The sequence below is a fragment of the Mytilus californianus genome, unplaced genomic scaffold (assembly GCF_021869535.1).
Source record: "Mytilus californianus isolate M0D057914Y unplaced genomic scaffold, xbMytCali1.0.p SCAF_19, whole genome shotgun sequence".
Classification (NCBI taxonomy): Eukaryota; Metazoa; Mollusca; class Bivalvia; order Mytilida; family Mytilidae; genus Mytilus; species Mytilus californianus.
Window position 1 is genome coordinate 11,001,520 of NW_026262667.1, and position 18,631 is coordinate 11,020,150.

Here is an 18,631-nt window from a genome sequence, read left to right on the forward strand (position 1 = left end):
AGTTTTTTGGCAATGCTTCGTCAATAATTCCCATAGACATCAGTGGTCAGAAAAATACTGACTATTTAATGCCAATCCAACAATACAATAATATGTGTATAACAAGAAAATATGTTTTAAACTTCTTTCCTTTTCTTTTTTATCTAGATATATTATTTGCAACTAGTTTAAGGGAGTACAGTATTGTCTCATGTCCATTATCTCTGTATTCATTTAATTCCCAAATAAAAACCTACTTTGCTTTTCTTTGTAATCTTGCTAAGTCTCTTTCAGATTCGTGTTCATACTGCAGTTTATCAGGAAACTCTAATAACTTCTGTATTTCAGCTATGTGGGCTTTCACCTGTAAGTAATTTTACACTTTATTGACTGGTTGTAAAGCAGAATTTAGTTTGGAGGAAACACAATTATAACAGTGTATAATAACCATATCTTTGAAATCTTTATCATTAGCTATATTAATTAATGCAAAGTTCACACAACAACAATTTGTTTTTTCTTACAATCTACATGTTCTGTTGTTCATCTTTTACCTACTTACAGGGGCATACAATTTTTGAATATTCAGTAATAAACTGTTGACAGATATATGTCTTATTTAGATATAGGAAGATGTGGTATGAGTGCCAATGAGACAACTCTCCATCCAAGTTACAATTTATAAAAGTAAACCATTATAGGTCAAGGTACGGCCTTCAACACGGAGCATTGGCTCACACAGAACAGCAAACTATAAAGGGCCCCAAAAAATTACTAGTGTAAAACCATCGTCTGCATAAAATTCAGAAAAAGACCATCTGATGGACAGCAACATTGATAATTAATTCAAAGTCACTGGACCATGAACTAGTGGGCAGGGCCTTAAAATGGTTGTCAAACTGAGATATACAGACAGCAATGTTACTTTATGGAAAATATCATTGTCTATTGTAAGTAGTTCCTATCAAACTAACTTAAGAAGAAAACTTAACATTTAAAATTGCTAATTTATTCAGTCATTGGACCATGGCCTGTGGGCAGGGCTTCAAAATAGTCGTCAAACTGATATGTACCGATAGTAATGCAACTTCATACAAATCTGATCTGAATTTCAAATTCAATTGCAATGTTACCTTTTTCTGTTTTCCTCTGTTCTTTGTTTTGGTTTTAGGTGCAAAAATTCTCATAAGTTCTTTGGCTGCTCTTGAAGTAAAGTTAAGTCCTGTAAGTAACTGTTCCTAAAAAAAAAACAAATTGCAAATTGATCAAAATTTTATTTTAGGAAATTGCCAATATAGAAATGTAAAAAAAATAAATAAAATAAAATACTTATGGATTATTCCAACTACACTATTAACCAGGGAAGTCATTAATAGCTGTGAAAATTATTTTATTGTTTTCATGATATTTTACAAAATACATATTCATCTTTTCAGTAACAACAAATGCTTGACTATGATAAAAAGTTTTTCAAATATTTTTCTTAATCATATCAAATCATCATGGACTTTCTTAAAGCTGTAAGAAACATTTTCTGCAGCTTTTTCTTGGCAGAGTGATCAAGGAGTTTCTGAGAACGGGAAGAAACATAGCTGCTGTCATTTTCATTGCAATGTTAAAGTATGCTTTTGGAAAACTGGATAAACAAATATTGGAAAGTCACTATCCCCTTTTAGAAACCTGTATACATGACTAAGTATGACTATCTAACCAATATATTTACATTGTCTTCCTTCTCCACAGCTCCGGTATAAGGTAAGATAGGAAACTTTGCTGTTTCTTTCTGACAGCTGAACACGATGGCCATACTGGTCTGACTATAACATCTGAACACTAGGTGGTTATTGAGCTAAAAAAATACTAATTGTTTATAGCTGAAAGGTATACAGCATACAGATTTCTGTCAAATGAAAAAAAGAACACAGTTGACCTTCTGTAATGTAAAATTTTTGCTCAGTATCATAAATATCAAGATAAAACTCTGAATTACATCCTTTTTTATTATCATCAATTTCAGATAATTCATTTCAAGAAAGCAGGATAGTTATTAATATTGACAAAAACTTTTCTTAAAGGATATGTTTAGTAATATCTGTATTGATTCAATAGATGGCTTTATTGGAGGAGTACAAACTGTTGTAAATCAACCACAATGACTTAGTTGTGTTCTGTGTTGAAGTTAATTTCTACTTTCATTTTGTGAAATATAAGATATTGTGAAATATAAGCTTTTTTAAAATATAAAATATTACATATGTGTTAAAAAAACTTTCTTTGTGCAAACTTTTTTTTGCCAAGGTCATGTTAAGTTCACAAGAAGAAATGATTTATACCTGTAATACAACAGGAGTCCCCAGTTTTACATACCTGTAACATGACAGGATTCCCCAGTTTAACATTGCTCATCGGCCATTTCCATTTCTGTATTACACTACCATCAGTGTCTGTTAAATGACCTCCCTTTGCTGTAGACAGAAACCTAAAATTAAAAGTAGAGTTGTTAAAGTTATTTCTGTGTTGATAAAAATGTGGATAATTGTCTCATCAGTTATGATGCCACAGATTCTTATTTTCATTTTTTTTATTTTGTAGTTATTCTAAGATAAAATAAGAGATGTGTTTAAACAAATATGCTTGGTATTAATCTTAGGTTAAAGCACATATTTTAATTAAGATATAATTCATGGGGGCTTGAATATATCGTGATTTTACCACGGGTTGGCCCTTTATGACAAATATTTTACCCTGAGTGATAGCGAGGGGTAAAATATCGGCATAAAGGGACAACCCATGGTAAAATCACGATATATTCAAGCCCCATGAATTATTTCGATTCTAATAGGACAAATACGGCAATTGTTTTGGATCGAAGCGCTCTAGATGAAGGCATTATTTGCCGTTCCCATAAATAAACGCACTATTAAATTGACGTAAAAGACCGGAGCAAACTGAATAAATGGCATGCTTAAACTATTTACAATAACATATTTAGATAGGTTTGGATGAATCTAAATGATAATTGTACTTATATGTCTTATATGTATACAAAAAATGGCTTATATAGCACATTTTTGCATCGTTTGTTTACATTTGCTTGTTGTGATGATTTTCGGTTTCACAATCGTGTATTTTCCCGTAAAATGCTTATATTCTTACGTCATCGTTCTATGACGTCGGGTAGCTCATTCATAAAAAACATATGACGCGGGAGTACGATTGGAACAGCCCAAACAATATATTCATATTTTACCACGGGTGTGTACTCAAAGCGTTTGAAGACCGTCATGTTAGAATGCTAATTATAATATCAAAAGTAGTAAATTCATGTTTGTAACTTGACAAGATGTAAGTCATGCAATCAATAAATTGAGTCTGATACACTTGATGAGGCTTTTAGATTTGACGGCAGTTTTCAGTCTTTGCTCCAGTTTTTAGGGGTCATTGATTTTTTTATTCAGTGTTTTGATTTCCTTTGAAATTTTTGTTTCTGGGGACATATCCCTTATCCTGTCAGTTTGATAATCTTTATAATTTTTAGTTTCAATTGCACCTTCATCAAGTCACAACCAAAGTGGTGTCGTCAAACGTATTCAAAACTAATTAGTTATTTCATTCTAATGGCTATCAAAAACTCACCAAAACACCTGTGGACTTCAGGGAAAAAATTTATGTATCAAACTTGTGATGACTTCACATGCATCAACTCATAACTTACAACATATTTACCTGATATTTTTGCCAGTATTGCTAAAACATACACCCTTGCCACAGGGAGTAAAACAAGCAAGCATTCTGGGATTGTTGCCATCATCATACGCTACCAAGTAATATCCTGGCCGACCATATCCTGCAGAACTAAACATTATAGCTGGCTTTCCAGAGGGATAACTTCAAATAGTTAAGGATAATTTACTGTTTTTAATAAATTGAGAAAAAAGTTTCATTTAAGACAAATTATATATTTACCAAGTACATATAAATTATGAAATTATTGTAATTACATTATTGATGTAACACCTTGTATTCAAGTCATTACAAATATTCTATGACTTAATTAACAAAGGATACTACACAAAGCTTGTTCCGTCATGAACTGTGGCTTGTATGAGTTGTTTCCCTTCATTTCTATCATCTCCAATGATTGGTATCCGGATTTTGCCGGACTTTCCTAAAACTGGACTATCTGTTTTTACAGGTGACTTTCTGTATTTCAGCAGGACTTCTTTTTTGTGGTCTCCATAGTAACGAACAACAACTGGCTTATCTTTTCCTTCATCAAGATCATCTTGTTGCTGTTGTTTTCTGAAAAGAAAAAAAAGTAAATATAAAACAAAAGATCATTTATTTTTGATTAATCAGGTGATTAGTCTTGAATGATAAATTAAATAAATTCTTATTCTGCATGTAAATATACATCGAGTGAACCAACACCTTTGAACGGTAAAGCTGGTAGAATAATCAGGATGGATACCGAAGTATGCTGCCGTTGTCTGAAAACCTCAGGAAAATAAAACTATAAAAAGACAACAACATCCTGGATTACTGCAAGGAAATGCTTTATTCTGGTCTACATATTTCGCCACTTATGGTGGCGTCTTCAGGACAGTTTAATGATAGGAAACAAATGCATGTAAATGTTAAATTTGGCAAAGCACCATACTTGAGATAAATAAATAATATATAAATACTATAAAATGCAAATAAACATAGCAACACTTAACATAAATCGATATGACAAAAAGAATCCTATCCATCATATATATTAAAAATGGCTCAGTGAATTACTTTTACCTCAAAATTATGAACATTTAGTAATTAGATCTTCAGATTGAACAGGCCATTCATTAGGAGGCAGTACCCGGCACTTTTACTCTCCTATGCTACTGATAAGTACCGCCTGAATTAAGGAATTTTTATATAAAATGTTCATTGAATATATTGAAATGTTCCACCTACAAATAGGAGTGTACCAGTCAACATGAAAGATAATGAAACCCCTGTTGAAAACAAAGTTTGGTGTCATATATTTACTCTTTTATCAAATTTGGGAGATTTTTGGAAATGACTGGAGGTAAATTACATTACATGTATTTCAAAATGTATAATAATCTATCATTTTTTAGGTTATAGCCCAATACTACTATGGTCTATAATTTCATTATAGCCTAGTACTACTTTAAATAAAAATAATTAAAATTGAAATACATACACTGTCTTAATAAGTTCTTTAAAAGCTTCATATTCTTCTTGCAATTTCTTCCTGTCTACTTCTTCTACGTTGTTGTCCATTATTACACCTAAAAAGAACATTAGTAGAGTGAACACATTTTCTTCTTAATTATTTGTTTTCTTGAAATAAACAAAAAAAAAAAGACTTTAAATTTTCATTTCATAAGATATTGTAATAGCCATAAAATGGAAGATAAATCCACATACCCGAGATGAATAAAATTTCTTAAAGGTGTAATACCACCATTGTTTTTTCCCTATTAGTCTTTGTTAATTTGGCATTTTTAAAAAATAGTGCAGAATTTATCTTTGTATCAAATAAAGAACTACATGGCATGAGTCAAGTATTATCCTGTCCAGTACTACAGTCAAAATTTTACATACATTTAATTGCATATGAGATAATAACCATCACTGGAAGTTAACCCATCAAAATGTCGCCCCTTTTTTTCCTGTTTACAAGCTTTATAAACCATGTCACCTCAAGTTTCAAGAAACACCAAATAAAAAAAAGAAAGATGATTTGAATCCCCCAAGGTATATGTTTATGACTCAGAAATGTCAAATTCAAGGGGAATATTTTATTTCGTCCCTTTTTCGTATGAAACCGGATGTGACGTACCATGTATTGGTGGTATTACATCTAAAAAAGATTTTCAAAACATTTTTCAACACTTATATCTTAATCAATATAGTTAAATTGAAATATACCAATATATTGATCAAATATTAAATCTTTTGTTGTTTGTTTGTGATGAAAGTATGGATCACACTGTTTCTATACATATAGAAGTTATCATAACTTGATATATAAAACAATATTCTATCTAATAAGTTACACAAACCTTTTTTGTCTTTTAATGAAAAACTTATTGTAACTAAAGCCGTTGCTGAAAAATAATGAAAAGTATTAGAATAGAATTTTGTGTCACAATCGATGAGTATGCATGAATTTTTTAAGACTTACAATACAATTCTATGCATCTCATTACTTCCATATCATAGTGATTGAAAATGTTTGTACTTATTTTGACAGTTTTCATTACTGTTATTGGTTGTACTTTTAAGGATTTGTGTATGAATGTCCAATTAAAATGATTTGTAGGAATAGTTATACATGTATATGGCAGGGTAACAGGGCTATAATAGAATACAGCAGCAGTTATAAATGTTTTCAAAAGAAATCACTTTTATTAATTGAACTGGTATAATATGACAAACAGATGTAAATTAAAGCACTTCATTTAGATGAAAAACAGCAATATGTGTTGATATCTTATTTTAATTATTTTTCTTATCCTTTTATGTTGCCTCATGTAGGTTTGTCAAACTGCAAATCAAGTCAATATATCAAGCCATAAAAGGAGATTTTTTACAACTGTGAAGGATTTTCAATTTGATGGTAGTAGAGAGAATTAGTATACCTAGGTTAAACCCCCAACCATAAAGTGACTGATTAACTTTTGCCAAAAGTAGATCAAGTGCATCATATTACTTTTGCCAGAGGAAGTGTTTAGATAATAGGGGATATAATACAGTGATCATTACAGAGGTCAATCTTTGCCCTCAATGTAATACTCACCACTGTGCAAAGTGGTATTAAATAAACATATTAAGATTAAAATTTACAGCATCATCCAAGTAAATGATATAGTGAATTAGTTGGAGTCAAAAGACAGCTGCAGTTATGACGTAATATATGTACATGTATCAGAAAAATGGAGAAAGGTGTTACCTGATCTGAAATTAAATTAGATATTTCATATACAAGGTTTTTTATACCAGCACAACTATTTGTTAAATGTTAGATGGTTGTTAGTTGGTTGTTAGTACTAAAAGATCAATCTGATTAGAGGAATAATTAAGTTGATGGATAATATATATGGGTATAATAGAAGTAAACTTATCATTACCTATCCAATGGCTAAAACTCATTAAGTAAGAAAGATATCAATTTTATCTTTTTTGTGAATCATAATTAAAACATTTTGACAACTCACATCTTGGATCAGATGGCGTTTCTGCAATATTGGAAAAAGCATCGTCATGCAATCCCTTTCTGATATTTGGTGAGCGTAATCCTGCGACTGTAAGTGTAGAGGATGAGAAAAAAATTCTAATTATTATAAGCATTATATTCAAATAAACATGCAAAGTGGTAAAATGAATTGTTCTAGTTTCGTGGATAGTTCACCTTTTTTTTTTTAAAAAGGCAGCAAGTTAATTTAAAATATTACAAAAAACAGCCAATGAAACCATTATTAAATTCAAACTTTTTGCAAATTAAATGAAATGTGCTAACTCCAAGCAACTGAAACAAGCATGAAAATAATAGCATGAAATTAGGACCTAAAACTCCAGCAATGACATAAATGATCCACGAAAATTATAAAAATTCATGATACTTCATAGATATACAGCTTTCAAAACTAAATCAATTAATGCCTAATTCTCATAGATATTTTTTGACAGAACAAATAAGTCGAAGCGCAGATAACTTCAAAACTTATAAAATCTTTTTACTTTTATCAGAAAATTCATTAAAAAATCTTTGCAATGTTAACCCTTGTTTGTATTTCAATGTTATGTGCATGACAATGTTTTTGGGGTATTTTTATTTTTCAGATGTTTTGCTGGACCAGTGCAAGCAACTGCAGACTTCAACCAAAAGAAATAACATATTTTGAATCCTTACAAATGAAGATGTGAGCCATAAATTTAATATTAATTTACTTAAGAGTTACCAAACACTGTTAATTTTTGTTCTTTAAAAAAGAGACATATGAGAAAGAAATATGCATTAATTGACAATTCAATGGCTACTCATGCATTTAAAGTTCTAATAAGTAATATAAAACAAGCTAATTTACAAAATGTATCATAGGTTTATAAATATGAACTATATATCATCATCATTACTAGTAATATGTAGTACTACTTGTGTATCTATAAATAAATTACAATAAAAAATATAAGCACATTATATAAATTAATATGAAAATAGAATTTTTTGTGTAACGGTAATTTTGCTTATTTAATTACCTAGACTAACATTTTTTTTTAATTTCTCATAATGAAATTTGTTGAAAATCTACTACGATATGATTTTAAGATATGAACTACAACTATTACACTAGATGACCATGCAGTCTGAGTATCTTAAGTTTATTTTAAGTCTTTATAGTATACTTCGTTGACAATGATATGGGTACGTAGATGATGTTAAATTCACTTCATGCATTCAAATTTTGTTATGTTGTTGGAACAAAATATTGTTTTTATTACCTGGCAATTTATCTAGAAGTGACACAAAAATCAATGTATAATAACAGATTGATTAGTTGATTGCTATATAACATCAAGTGACTTTCAAAGTCACATTTTGAATGCTTATTCAGGATGATGAAATGTTGGAGTTATAAGACTATACTTTGCTTTATACTAGACCAATAATGCAATATTCTGATTTCTGAGTCAAATTCACATTCTAGCTCATCAGGTTCAGTCCTTCCTGTTTGAACACATCATTCTGAGTACAAGCACAATGGTATTTGCTCTTACTCTTAATAGCTATATGCTTAAACATATTAACAGTAAATACTATATGAATGGTCTCTTGTTTCACCAGTCTAGGATCAAACTAATGATCTTCTATTCATAGGACCAACACACTTTCAGGAAATCACAAAGTCAATTACAAAATAAAAGAAGTACTCATAAATAAAAGGAGATGTGGGGCATACTCAAACCTAAATACACAAAGAACTAAAAGAATCTATAATTACATGTATGTAAAATAAAATATAGACTTCTACGTACACCACACCCTCAGACAGACTGAAAAATTTACAGACAACTTATCCTAAATAAAGGACTAAAGAGATGATTTTATTTTGTGTTTAAGAGCAGGTGAACAAGCAAAAATCTTCTTGGATTAAATAATGAGATAAAAAAATATTGGCATAATTTTCCTGTGATTTTTTTTTCTGACATGTAGTTGTACTGAATATCCAACAAATCTTCCAGCAACTTTATGTACTTTCTGATTGGAAAACACACAAAGCATTTTGATATTGCTATACACAATGCAAAATGAATTTTGATTATATTATTTTAATCTGTAAATATGCAGTCATGCTTCCCTCATCCATTGTTTGCATTTAATTTGACTAAAAAAATATTTTACCTCTAATGCCTAATGCATTAATAAAATAAAAATATCAAGTGTACCCAGCCCTACAAAAATGTTAAAGCAAACCTAGTTACCATGCATTTAAAATTTGACTTGAACGTTTTCATTGAAATCATGATCAACTAATAATTTCATGATTTAGTGCAGGACACATGCCATCTGCAGTGCAATGATATAGAGTAAATGCAGATTTGTTAATTGATTACCCTTTCTAGGCTTATATATCGGCTGGTTAGGAGATAATCCTAAATAAAAGATATATCGGCTGGTTAGGAGATAATCCTAAATAAAATATAAAGTCAATTTTCTTTCAACTATACAATCATTCTAATTCTCTTGACAACATAATTGTTAATTTATCATTTAAAGTTATTGATAATCATAATCAGATTACCCGGTAAAGAAAACAATGGTGCAGTACCTGGTGCAGCTTACACGGTTTGATTCATACCACTTTCATAGCTGGTGTTATAGAAATGATACAAAACTAAGCATGAACAACCATACCACTTTTATCATATATATATATATGCTACATTTAGGACATATAGATAATGTAATATTCCCATGCTACATGAATATACATGTCAGTGAAGAAAGAAAAAAATTATGTGTTAAGAATCTTTTAAAAAAATAAATGGAGAATGTGACCATAGGACACAATAGTTATCAAAGGTACCAGGATTAAAATTTAAATAAACATTATAAAGGGACATAACTCAAGAATGGTTAAAGTGATCATATGCAACCCAAATTCAAACTTGATCTGTGTTTTGTGGTAATAAGCATTGTGTATAAGCTTCATAACATTTGGTTGAGGCAAACTAAAGTTAGAGAACTGAAAATTAAACTAATTTTGGAACATACAGACGTACAAGGGTAACCGTCACACTTAATGTCCCCTCCAGTGCGGCTGGAGCATAAAAAGAGTCCTTTACTTGCAATGTAGACCTGTAAGACATTTCTGGACTATAGAAATTTGAAAGTTTTTTTATAATTAGAACTGGCAATTAGTTTTCATTAAGATTTGACACTTGAATATTAAATATAAAGACTTTTTATTAACTTTCCTGACCAGTGGTGTTGACAGTCCTTTTACGGTATTTCATACTATATTTTATCATCTAATCACAGCTAATTCCAAATAAATTTTAAATAAGATACCCTATCTGTTCAATATGTGTGATAATCACAAGTCTTACATGATCTCATGGTATGTTACTTTATTATGTAAAGATTTTAGTCTTAATCCTTTTTACTGACAATATATTCAGAAAAGATATCTGAAAGTTTACAGCTTATTAAAGGTCTTATCATCAAAATTATATAACCAAACATTTCAAATTTAACAGAAACATAATCAAATTAGTTCATTTAACTTGTATATCAAATTATGAAATCTTTGTTCACTGTATTACAGAAACAAGTAACAGACCATCTATTATATATTTTATAGCGTGTCATTTACTCCTAATTACATCAAATTTAAAGATCAAGATCAATATGATATTGTACTAAACTATTTATTCATTCAGGCAATTAAATATGCAGGGTCTCAAGACTTGTTCATTTCTTGATGAAGTGTAAAACTTGTGGCGGGAGGCCTAACGTCACGACAGTTCCTAACTTGTTAACACGACAAACATTGATTTATTGTTTTTATTGAATTTACTATTGATCCTAACATCAAATTAACGATATAAAAAACATTAGTCAGACTTTATTACAGTTAAACTTCTGATTTTCTGATATTCAATGTTCTATATTAAAAAAAATATTTTTTAGTTGTATAAAATTAAATCTAAGGATACAAATCAGTATCTAAGTGGAATAAGACATGAAAAATAAAGTTAATTTTGAATTTATCATGCTACTTTGAAAACGAGCAACATTCAACTAGTTCAAATCATCCAACGAAACATGCAACTACATGTAATTCAAAATATCATGGCACATAGTTACAAATGTAGATGCCTGTGTGGCAGGGCATGCCATTTCTTATATTTATATCTAATTTAAAGTTTGGCCACACTTGCAAAATGTTTTATTATTCAAGGGAGAATAATTACAAAGTGCAAATGATTACATAAAAAGCAACAGCTTCTGGTCTGTAACTTTTCTGAATACCTGGTTGTTTATAAGTTTGATCCCTTGGAAGACACTGTATTTCAGATGATCAATCTTGCAACTTATTAATTTTCTGGAAAAGTTGCTTATCAAAATTTGCTACTATTGACCTACACTCATTAAACACCAATTAGGTTATTATAAAACCCATCCGGGTGATTGGTCTCAACCTGTTAAGTTCTAGCTGGGACTATTATACTAATGTTAGTATAATTGTCCCAGGTTCTAGGTATAAACAGACACTTTCATTACAGGTTATTAGAAAAAATAAGTATGTTAAGCTTCTCTGGAATTGACTAGTAAGATTTAATGATTTAATTGCATATTCAAAATCAGTTTAAGTTAAAAGTTCCTAACTGCATTAAGTGATTAAACACCATAAACTATTTAAATGCATTTTAAAGTATACATGAACCTTTTAACATATAGTTTAAATTGCATTTATATTTTCAGATCAAAGCATTTGTTAATTACTACTGGAAGAAATAATAAATTAGCAATTAATAATTAATATGCCTAACAGGAAAGATTTTGCATTTTAAATGATTTCCGTTTTAAATTATACCTAATAATGTGTTATCCTTTCACAATGCATGGAGAAGGGAACAAAAGAATACCCATTAAAGCATTAGAAAACTTTTCTGTTTACAATTGAGGTTTAATTATTGATTTTTCCATTTAATACTTAACAACTCTTATGAGTATAGGATATCTGAAGTAGTTTGGCAAATAAATTCATTTAACATGTATGGATTGTGTGTGATTTACATAGCGATAACACATTATCGGAACAACCAATTCAACACAAGATATTGTACCAGTTTTAAGTGTTTGCTTGTAATGACTCTTCACTTATGTCCAGGAAACAAGTTTGTTTGATTCTGTTAGAGTCAATATCAGTTTTATAAAAAAGAGTCCAAAAACTACACAAGAAATTAATAATATACTAATCAATGTTCTAAACTAATACAAATAGGTTAAATGGAACTTATTTTAATAAAGTTATATCACTTAAATACTATCTGTAGGATATAATCTATATATATATAAAATCCATGCATTTTGTTAGTAAATCTATGGAAAAAAGAATTCATGATGAGGTACATATCATTTACCCTAAAATAGACAATTTTATAACATGTCTATATATTAATTAACTTTTTCATGTAAACTTAAGACCATTCATTGTTGGAAGGTATGATACATTCTTTGAAATGAACTGTGACCTATTTTTTTTTTTTTTTTTTTTGCATTAAAATTGAGAATGGAAATGGGGAATATGTCAAAGAGACAACAACCCGACCAAAGAGCATTAGCATAGAGCACAATTTAAAAATAAAGTCTAGTGCCAAGTTAAGTCTAAATTTGAATTCACATTTATATCAATTACATTGTATATGAGATGTCTAGGACCACCTGTGAGGTCCCCAGGATAACATCAATAATAACAATATCAGAGAGCCTAGACTGTAACAGCAACTTTAGAGTTTGAATGTGTTGGGAAGCATTCAAATTACTTACTGACACATGATGCCTTATAATATTAGTATTATCTGGGTCTTGAAAAATTGAAAATAACTATTAATAATGAATCTTGAGAAACAGGTTTATAAATGTGACCTACTTGAACCTCTATGATCCCTAGATACTCTGCCGCCTGGTCGTATATCCAGTTTACTTCTTGCTACTGACTGTGTTGACATTCTGCTATCACTTCTTTTTGGCATTCTATTATCTCCTTTCCCATCATCTTCAATTATTTCTGGTATAAGGGGTCGGTTTGATATTTTTTTCACTTTTGGTTTTCCTAGACTTGACGATTTATCTAACACTGAAGTTCTACCACCAATGACATCATCGTCTTCATCATCACTATGAGTATCCCGCAGTGAATTAAAATACTGTTCTTTAATTTCGACCGTCTGCCATTCCCGTGGTACATAAATCACATCATTAGTAAGTTCTTTCCATGTTGACATTAACTGATATTCCAAACTTTTTGGAACATGATCTGCAATATCATCATAAGAATACAAATATTTTGCTAGCTGCTGAAGAATAGAATATGATGTACTTTTAGTGTCTTCAAATAAATATTTTTGTGAGTCCTCGTCATTTGACAAGGCACTATCTAATCGGTTTTTAATGTTTGTGACTGATTGGTTAATATTTGGCAGCAAGCTTTTCTTTCCCAATCCATCGCCAAATGGATCTTGTTCCTGTTGTTTTAAAGCTTCCCTGTTCTTGCTAGCTAAGTATGCAGCTACTTTGGGATTTGGATGTGCAAATCGTAAAGCTTCTGGTAACTCCTCTGGAGCCTTACGACAACGTTTTGGTATCTTCCTTTTCACCTCTTGTTGAAAGAAATATATTTCTTTTTCATTGTAAAGCACATCATTTGCTGCCATTCTTGTAATCCATGGGTTAATCACTTCCCAGGCTTATCCCTCAGCCATATCTATAAGAAATTAAATCAAAAATGTTTTAAGTTTTACTTTAGTTGTTATATTAAAGAAAATCATTCATATGTGATAAATTTTAAACACAACAGAAGTAGTTGTTTTAAATTCACAAGTTCTAATAAACTTCAAGATCTGAAATTTAAAATCGACAATGTAATCCTTCATTTATGATCTTATACAAACTTTTATTATCAGAACATTAGATAAGAAGTCAAAAAATTACTATGTACACAGACAGTATAAAACTGACAAAAGTTAAATATTATTTTCATCATAAAATGAATTTGAATGTTGACAAATACTTAACAATGGATCAATAGTAAAATGGGATATAGTATTGAAGATATCTGAATAATCAGGTTGTTAAATAACAAACAAGTCAGTCAGTAGAGGGATAAAAAGATAGTACAATGTACATGTAGGTAACCAAATTTTTTCAAGCCATTCGATTGACTTTATAAGCTACAAATCTGGAAATAATCTTGTGAAAATGGGCCTTGGTTTTGAACCAAGTAATCTACATGTAGTAGTATTTTGAATTGTATAAAAATGTTTCTTGATTTCAACATAACATGTATGAAGGTCTGGTTTGGGGGTCTTCATTTCTTTATTCTTTTAATTTGTATCCCATTTTTTCTATACTTTTTTTTGGCCCATTGTTATCTAATCTTTATATTTTAGCAGCCCATTATTTTCTATTCTTTATAATTTTGGTTCATTACTCTCTATTCTTTATTTTTTGGCCAATTATTCTGTGTGTTTTGCACACGATTCTCTTTTCTGAAAACCCATCTAGTCCAAGATCTAGACCCTCATGTATCAAACTGCAGACTAAAGCCTTAAAATTTATGTCATTGAAAAATCTGAATCGGCATTTGGCAATATCATATCCCTGTAAGTATCTCTAACCATAAATTCAAAATTCAGATATCAAAAATACAGTTTGTACTGCTTTGTCCCTTTTCAAATTATCTACTGGTGTCAAAATTGGAAAAACAAAACTACATGTAATTGTCCAGTTTTATTTTTAGTCTTCTTAGGTGACAGGGCGAGCATTAATTTCTATCCCTGTGGTATAGGTAAATAAAGGAACCGGCATGCAAGTTAAGATAGACCTACATGTACGAATATATGTTATAGTACAATCTGCATTTTATATTTCTGCAAATAAGCATTTAATTTACCTACAAGGTTACTGGACATGAAAATTGCAGTAAATAAGAACTTACTGTTTGCAGTACCATAAAATATCCATAACATATAGATGTAAATTGGAAGCAGTCGGTGTAATACCAAACATGTTTCAAACTAACCTTCCTTTATACGAGTTAAATCATAGATTTCAGATGAACCTACAGTTTGTAGTTTTATTCAAACTTTAGTTTTACAACATCAATATTTTCAGTTAAGATTTTGGTATAAAATTGACCATTCTTGATTTCTTCAGACCAAAAAAATGAAAGAACTTTCTGAATTTTGAAGAATTTTTACATTGGCAATTTAGAAAAACGTAAAAGTAATAGCTTAGCTATTGTTTTCTTGTTGAGTATTTTTACATCTCAAAATTTTAAAACCCTTTGACCATGCTAGGGACATACACATGTAAAAAACTATGTCCCTTGTTGGCAGACCTTCACAACAAATTAATAATATTAAACAAACTAAGATATAATTACAATCTTGAACTTCTAGAAAATAAATTGTGACTTCAATGAGATATGTTTTTGTATCCTTTAAATTCATATACAATATTCATACATTGTACAAAATATAAAATTTATTTTAATGAGCTAGGATAGAAATGTAGAGAGCTCTTCTCCTGTTTCTTAGTGTGTACAAATACTTTTCATATTTTCCTACAATGTACAAATATTGTTTTAATCCTGCAATGCATCATTCATGCTCAAACCTATTATTTTTAACTTCCAACCGTTAAATTTGTGTTTTTTTAATGAAAGCAACATGACTTAGACCTGAATGGCTATGAGAACCCCAAATTGCAAAAATGATCTGAGATGTAATTTGAACATAACTATTTGCTCACAACAAAAGCAGGTTACATAAATATATGTGTACTATCTGTATCACTTCATGTTTTCTGTATACATGTGCATGTATTTTTATTGTAAAAAGGTTGATTGCAGGATAAAAACAATGGTATAGCGTCCTAATGACATATACATGTATGATGTGTGAAATTCTTTGCTATAATGTAAAGGATAAATACTGCTTAGGACACAACATTCATTTTAAAAACATTGCAGCCAAAGAGTTAAACACAGGTCTTTCAAAAGGTTAGAAATTTAATTTAAGCACATGTACATGTATAGAAAGTAACGATGGTGACAAATTAGATGAAACACTTTCAAAACTAGAGGCAGATTCCAATTTCATTGACCAAACACCAAAACAAAATTTATATGATCAGAACCACCTCATTGACAACCAAAATCTTTACAATATTTTAAAGTGTTGTTAATTAACAGCGGATAAACCAAATATGACATTCTAGTTCAAATATGCACAATTCTTGAAGGATTCACACAGATGTAAAGTGGTCCATAAGGCCTTAAGATTGAGGATGATGCTATCCGGTTATTCTGTTCGTCTGACGTCCAAATCATGTAATCTTTTGCGTTCTGTCTACTGAATGCCACAAAGGCAGGGATATTAGAAAAACTAAATTATGGGAAGCAACCTTATAAATATGATATATCGGTTAAATGCGAAGTTGTATATCAGTCATCTCTGAGACTACTATAACACAGTGTTATAGTAGTCTCAGGTCATCTATTACTATTACTATTACATGTAAAATTGAGAATGGAAATGGGGAATGTGTCAAAGAGACAACAACCCGACCATAGAACAGACAACAGCAGAAGGTCACCAACAGGTTTTCAATGCAGCGAGAAATTCCCGCACCCGGAGGCATCCTTCAGCTGGCCCCTAAACAAATATATATACTAGTTGTAGCATGCAATCATTTGCATTTTCTTGTGCACATACAAGATATAGATATAAGAAGATGTGGTATGAGTGCCAATGAGACAACCCTCCATCCAAGTCAAAATTTATAAAAGTAAACCGTTATAGGTCAAAGTACGTCTTAAACACGGAGCCTTGGCTCACACCGAACACGAGCTATAACAGCTGTATAAAGGGCCCCAAAAATTACTAGTGTAAAACCATTCAAACGGGAAAAGGTTAACATTTATTGATTAGACCAATAGTCAAATTTAGTTATTCATTACTGTTTTCTTATATGTTGTAAAGTTTTCATTAAAAAAAAAAAATCACTCACCCGGTTTGTTATGATATAATTGCATTTTAAACATGCACACTCCACGAGTCACAGCTCGCTCGACATAAATGTAATAAATCTTGTCATTGACTCAGAATGAAACAATGAAATGCTATATCAAACTATATAGGTAAGTATACAGGTTAATATGTAATTTTCTTTTATATAGAGTCATTAATGGAATGAAATCTTTAAATGAAATGAAGTACCTGTTCGTTTTCGCCGCCATCTTGGTTGACATCGTAACCTGGCAACTTGAAAGATGACGGAACGGACATGAAACATTATACGGATTTCAGATGAGAAAGTGGGAGTGCTCCTATATAAAACGGAGGATCAGAATGAACAGAACAGTTGACTTTTTTGGGACCAGTCGCTAAAAGACTAGTTTGTCCGTCAGCCCGACTATTACAGTTTCCTTGTTAGAACTTAAAGTAAACAAACAAAAAATATAAATAAACGAAAGTCTATTACAACATGAACATATATATTAATGCACCTAATAGATAAATGTATAGAAGTCCCAGGTGGGGAAAAGTTTTTTGATGAATTGTACAAATGTAAATTTCTTGAACATATTTCAATTTTTTCCAGAATTGGATGAGGGTATAGAATTTTTCTATTGAAGATTTGTTTAAAAAACAAACTAAAGTCAGTATTAGTTTTGGTAATGGTATTGATAATGGTATCATTGGTATTGTAATAGTTATTGGTATTGGTATTGGTATTGGTATTGGTAAAAAAGGTATTGGTATTGGTATTGGTATAGGTATTGGTATTGGTATTGGTATTGGTATTGGTATTGTAATAGTTATTGGTATTAGTATTGGTACTGGTATTGTATGGTATTGGTATTGGTATTGGTATTGATATTGGTATTGGTATTGGTATTGGTAAAAATGTATTGGTAAAAAAGGTATTGGTATTGGTATTGGTATAGGTATTGGTATTGGTATTGGTATTGGTATTGATATTGGTATTGGTATTGGTATAGGTATTGGTATTGGTATTGGTATTGGTTTTGGTATTGGTATTGGTAAAAATGTATTGGTAAAAAAGGTATTGGTATTGGTATTGGTATTGGTATTGGTATTGTATGGTATTGGTATTGGTATTGTATGGCATTGTATTCTATAGACTAAGCTGTCGTGTGTGATAAGTGTGACACATTGTTCCATATTAACTGTGAAAATATTAGCGACGATATTTATAATTGCTTCATTGGTTCAGATTGCTCCTGGTATTGCACCAATTGTGGACTACCAAGTTTTGCCACTAGCTCATTTGAATCAATGTTAATACCTGAAAGCTTAAACACATATAAAACATTAGATTAAA

The 18,631-nt window shown here is 30.4% G+C and overlaps 1 protein-coding gene across 11 annotated transcripts in view; it reads right to left on the bottom strand.

Moving 5' to 3' along the window:
* Positions 1 to 17,566, bottom strand: part of LOC127726915 (uncharacterized protein C3orf20-like) — a 41,964-nt gene extending 24,398 nt beyond the window's left edge. For 7 of the 11 annotated variants that reach the window (XM_052234297.1, XM_052234288.1, XM_052234292.1 and 4 more), the window contains exons 1-12: positions 17,503 to 17,566; positions 13,152 to 13,985; positions 9,607 to 9,645; positions 7,209 to 7,295; positions 6,054 to 6,098; positions 5,189 to 5,276; positions 4,048 to 4,281; positions 3,706 to 3,867; positions 2,347 to 2,458; positions 1,703 to 1,828; positions 1,113 to 1,217; positions 237 to 343 (exon numbers count right to left, since the gene is read on the bottom strand). In XM_052234297.1, coding sequence (XP_052090257.1) covers positions 237 to 343; positions 1,113 to 1,217; positions 1,703 to 1,828; positions 2,347 to 2,458; positions 3,706 to 3,867; positions 4,048 to 4,281; positions 5,189 to 5,276; positions 6,054 to 6,098; positions 7,209 to 7,295; positions 9,607 to 9,645; positions 13,152 to 13,935 — 1,889 coding nt within the window. In that variant the 5' untranslated portion in view covers positions 13,936 to 13,985; positions 17,503 to 17,566. The remainder of the gene's footprint in view (positions 1 to 236; positions 344 to 1,112; positions 1,218 to 1,702; positions 1,829 to 2,346; positions 2,459 to 3,705; positions 3,868 to 4,047; positions 4,282 to 5,188; positions 5,277 to 6,053; positions 6,099 to 7,208; positions 7,296 to 9,606; positions 9,646 to 13,151; positions 13,986 to 17,502) is intronic. The other 4 variants (XM_052234291.1, XM_052234289.1, XM_052234296.1 and 1 more) reach the window with 4 other exon arrangements.
* Positions 17,567 to 18,631: the final 1,065 nt, after the last annotated feature.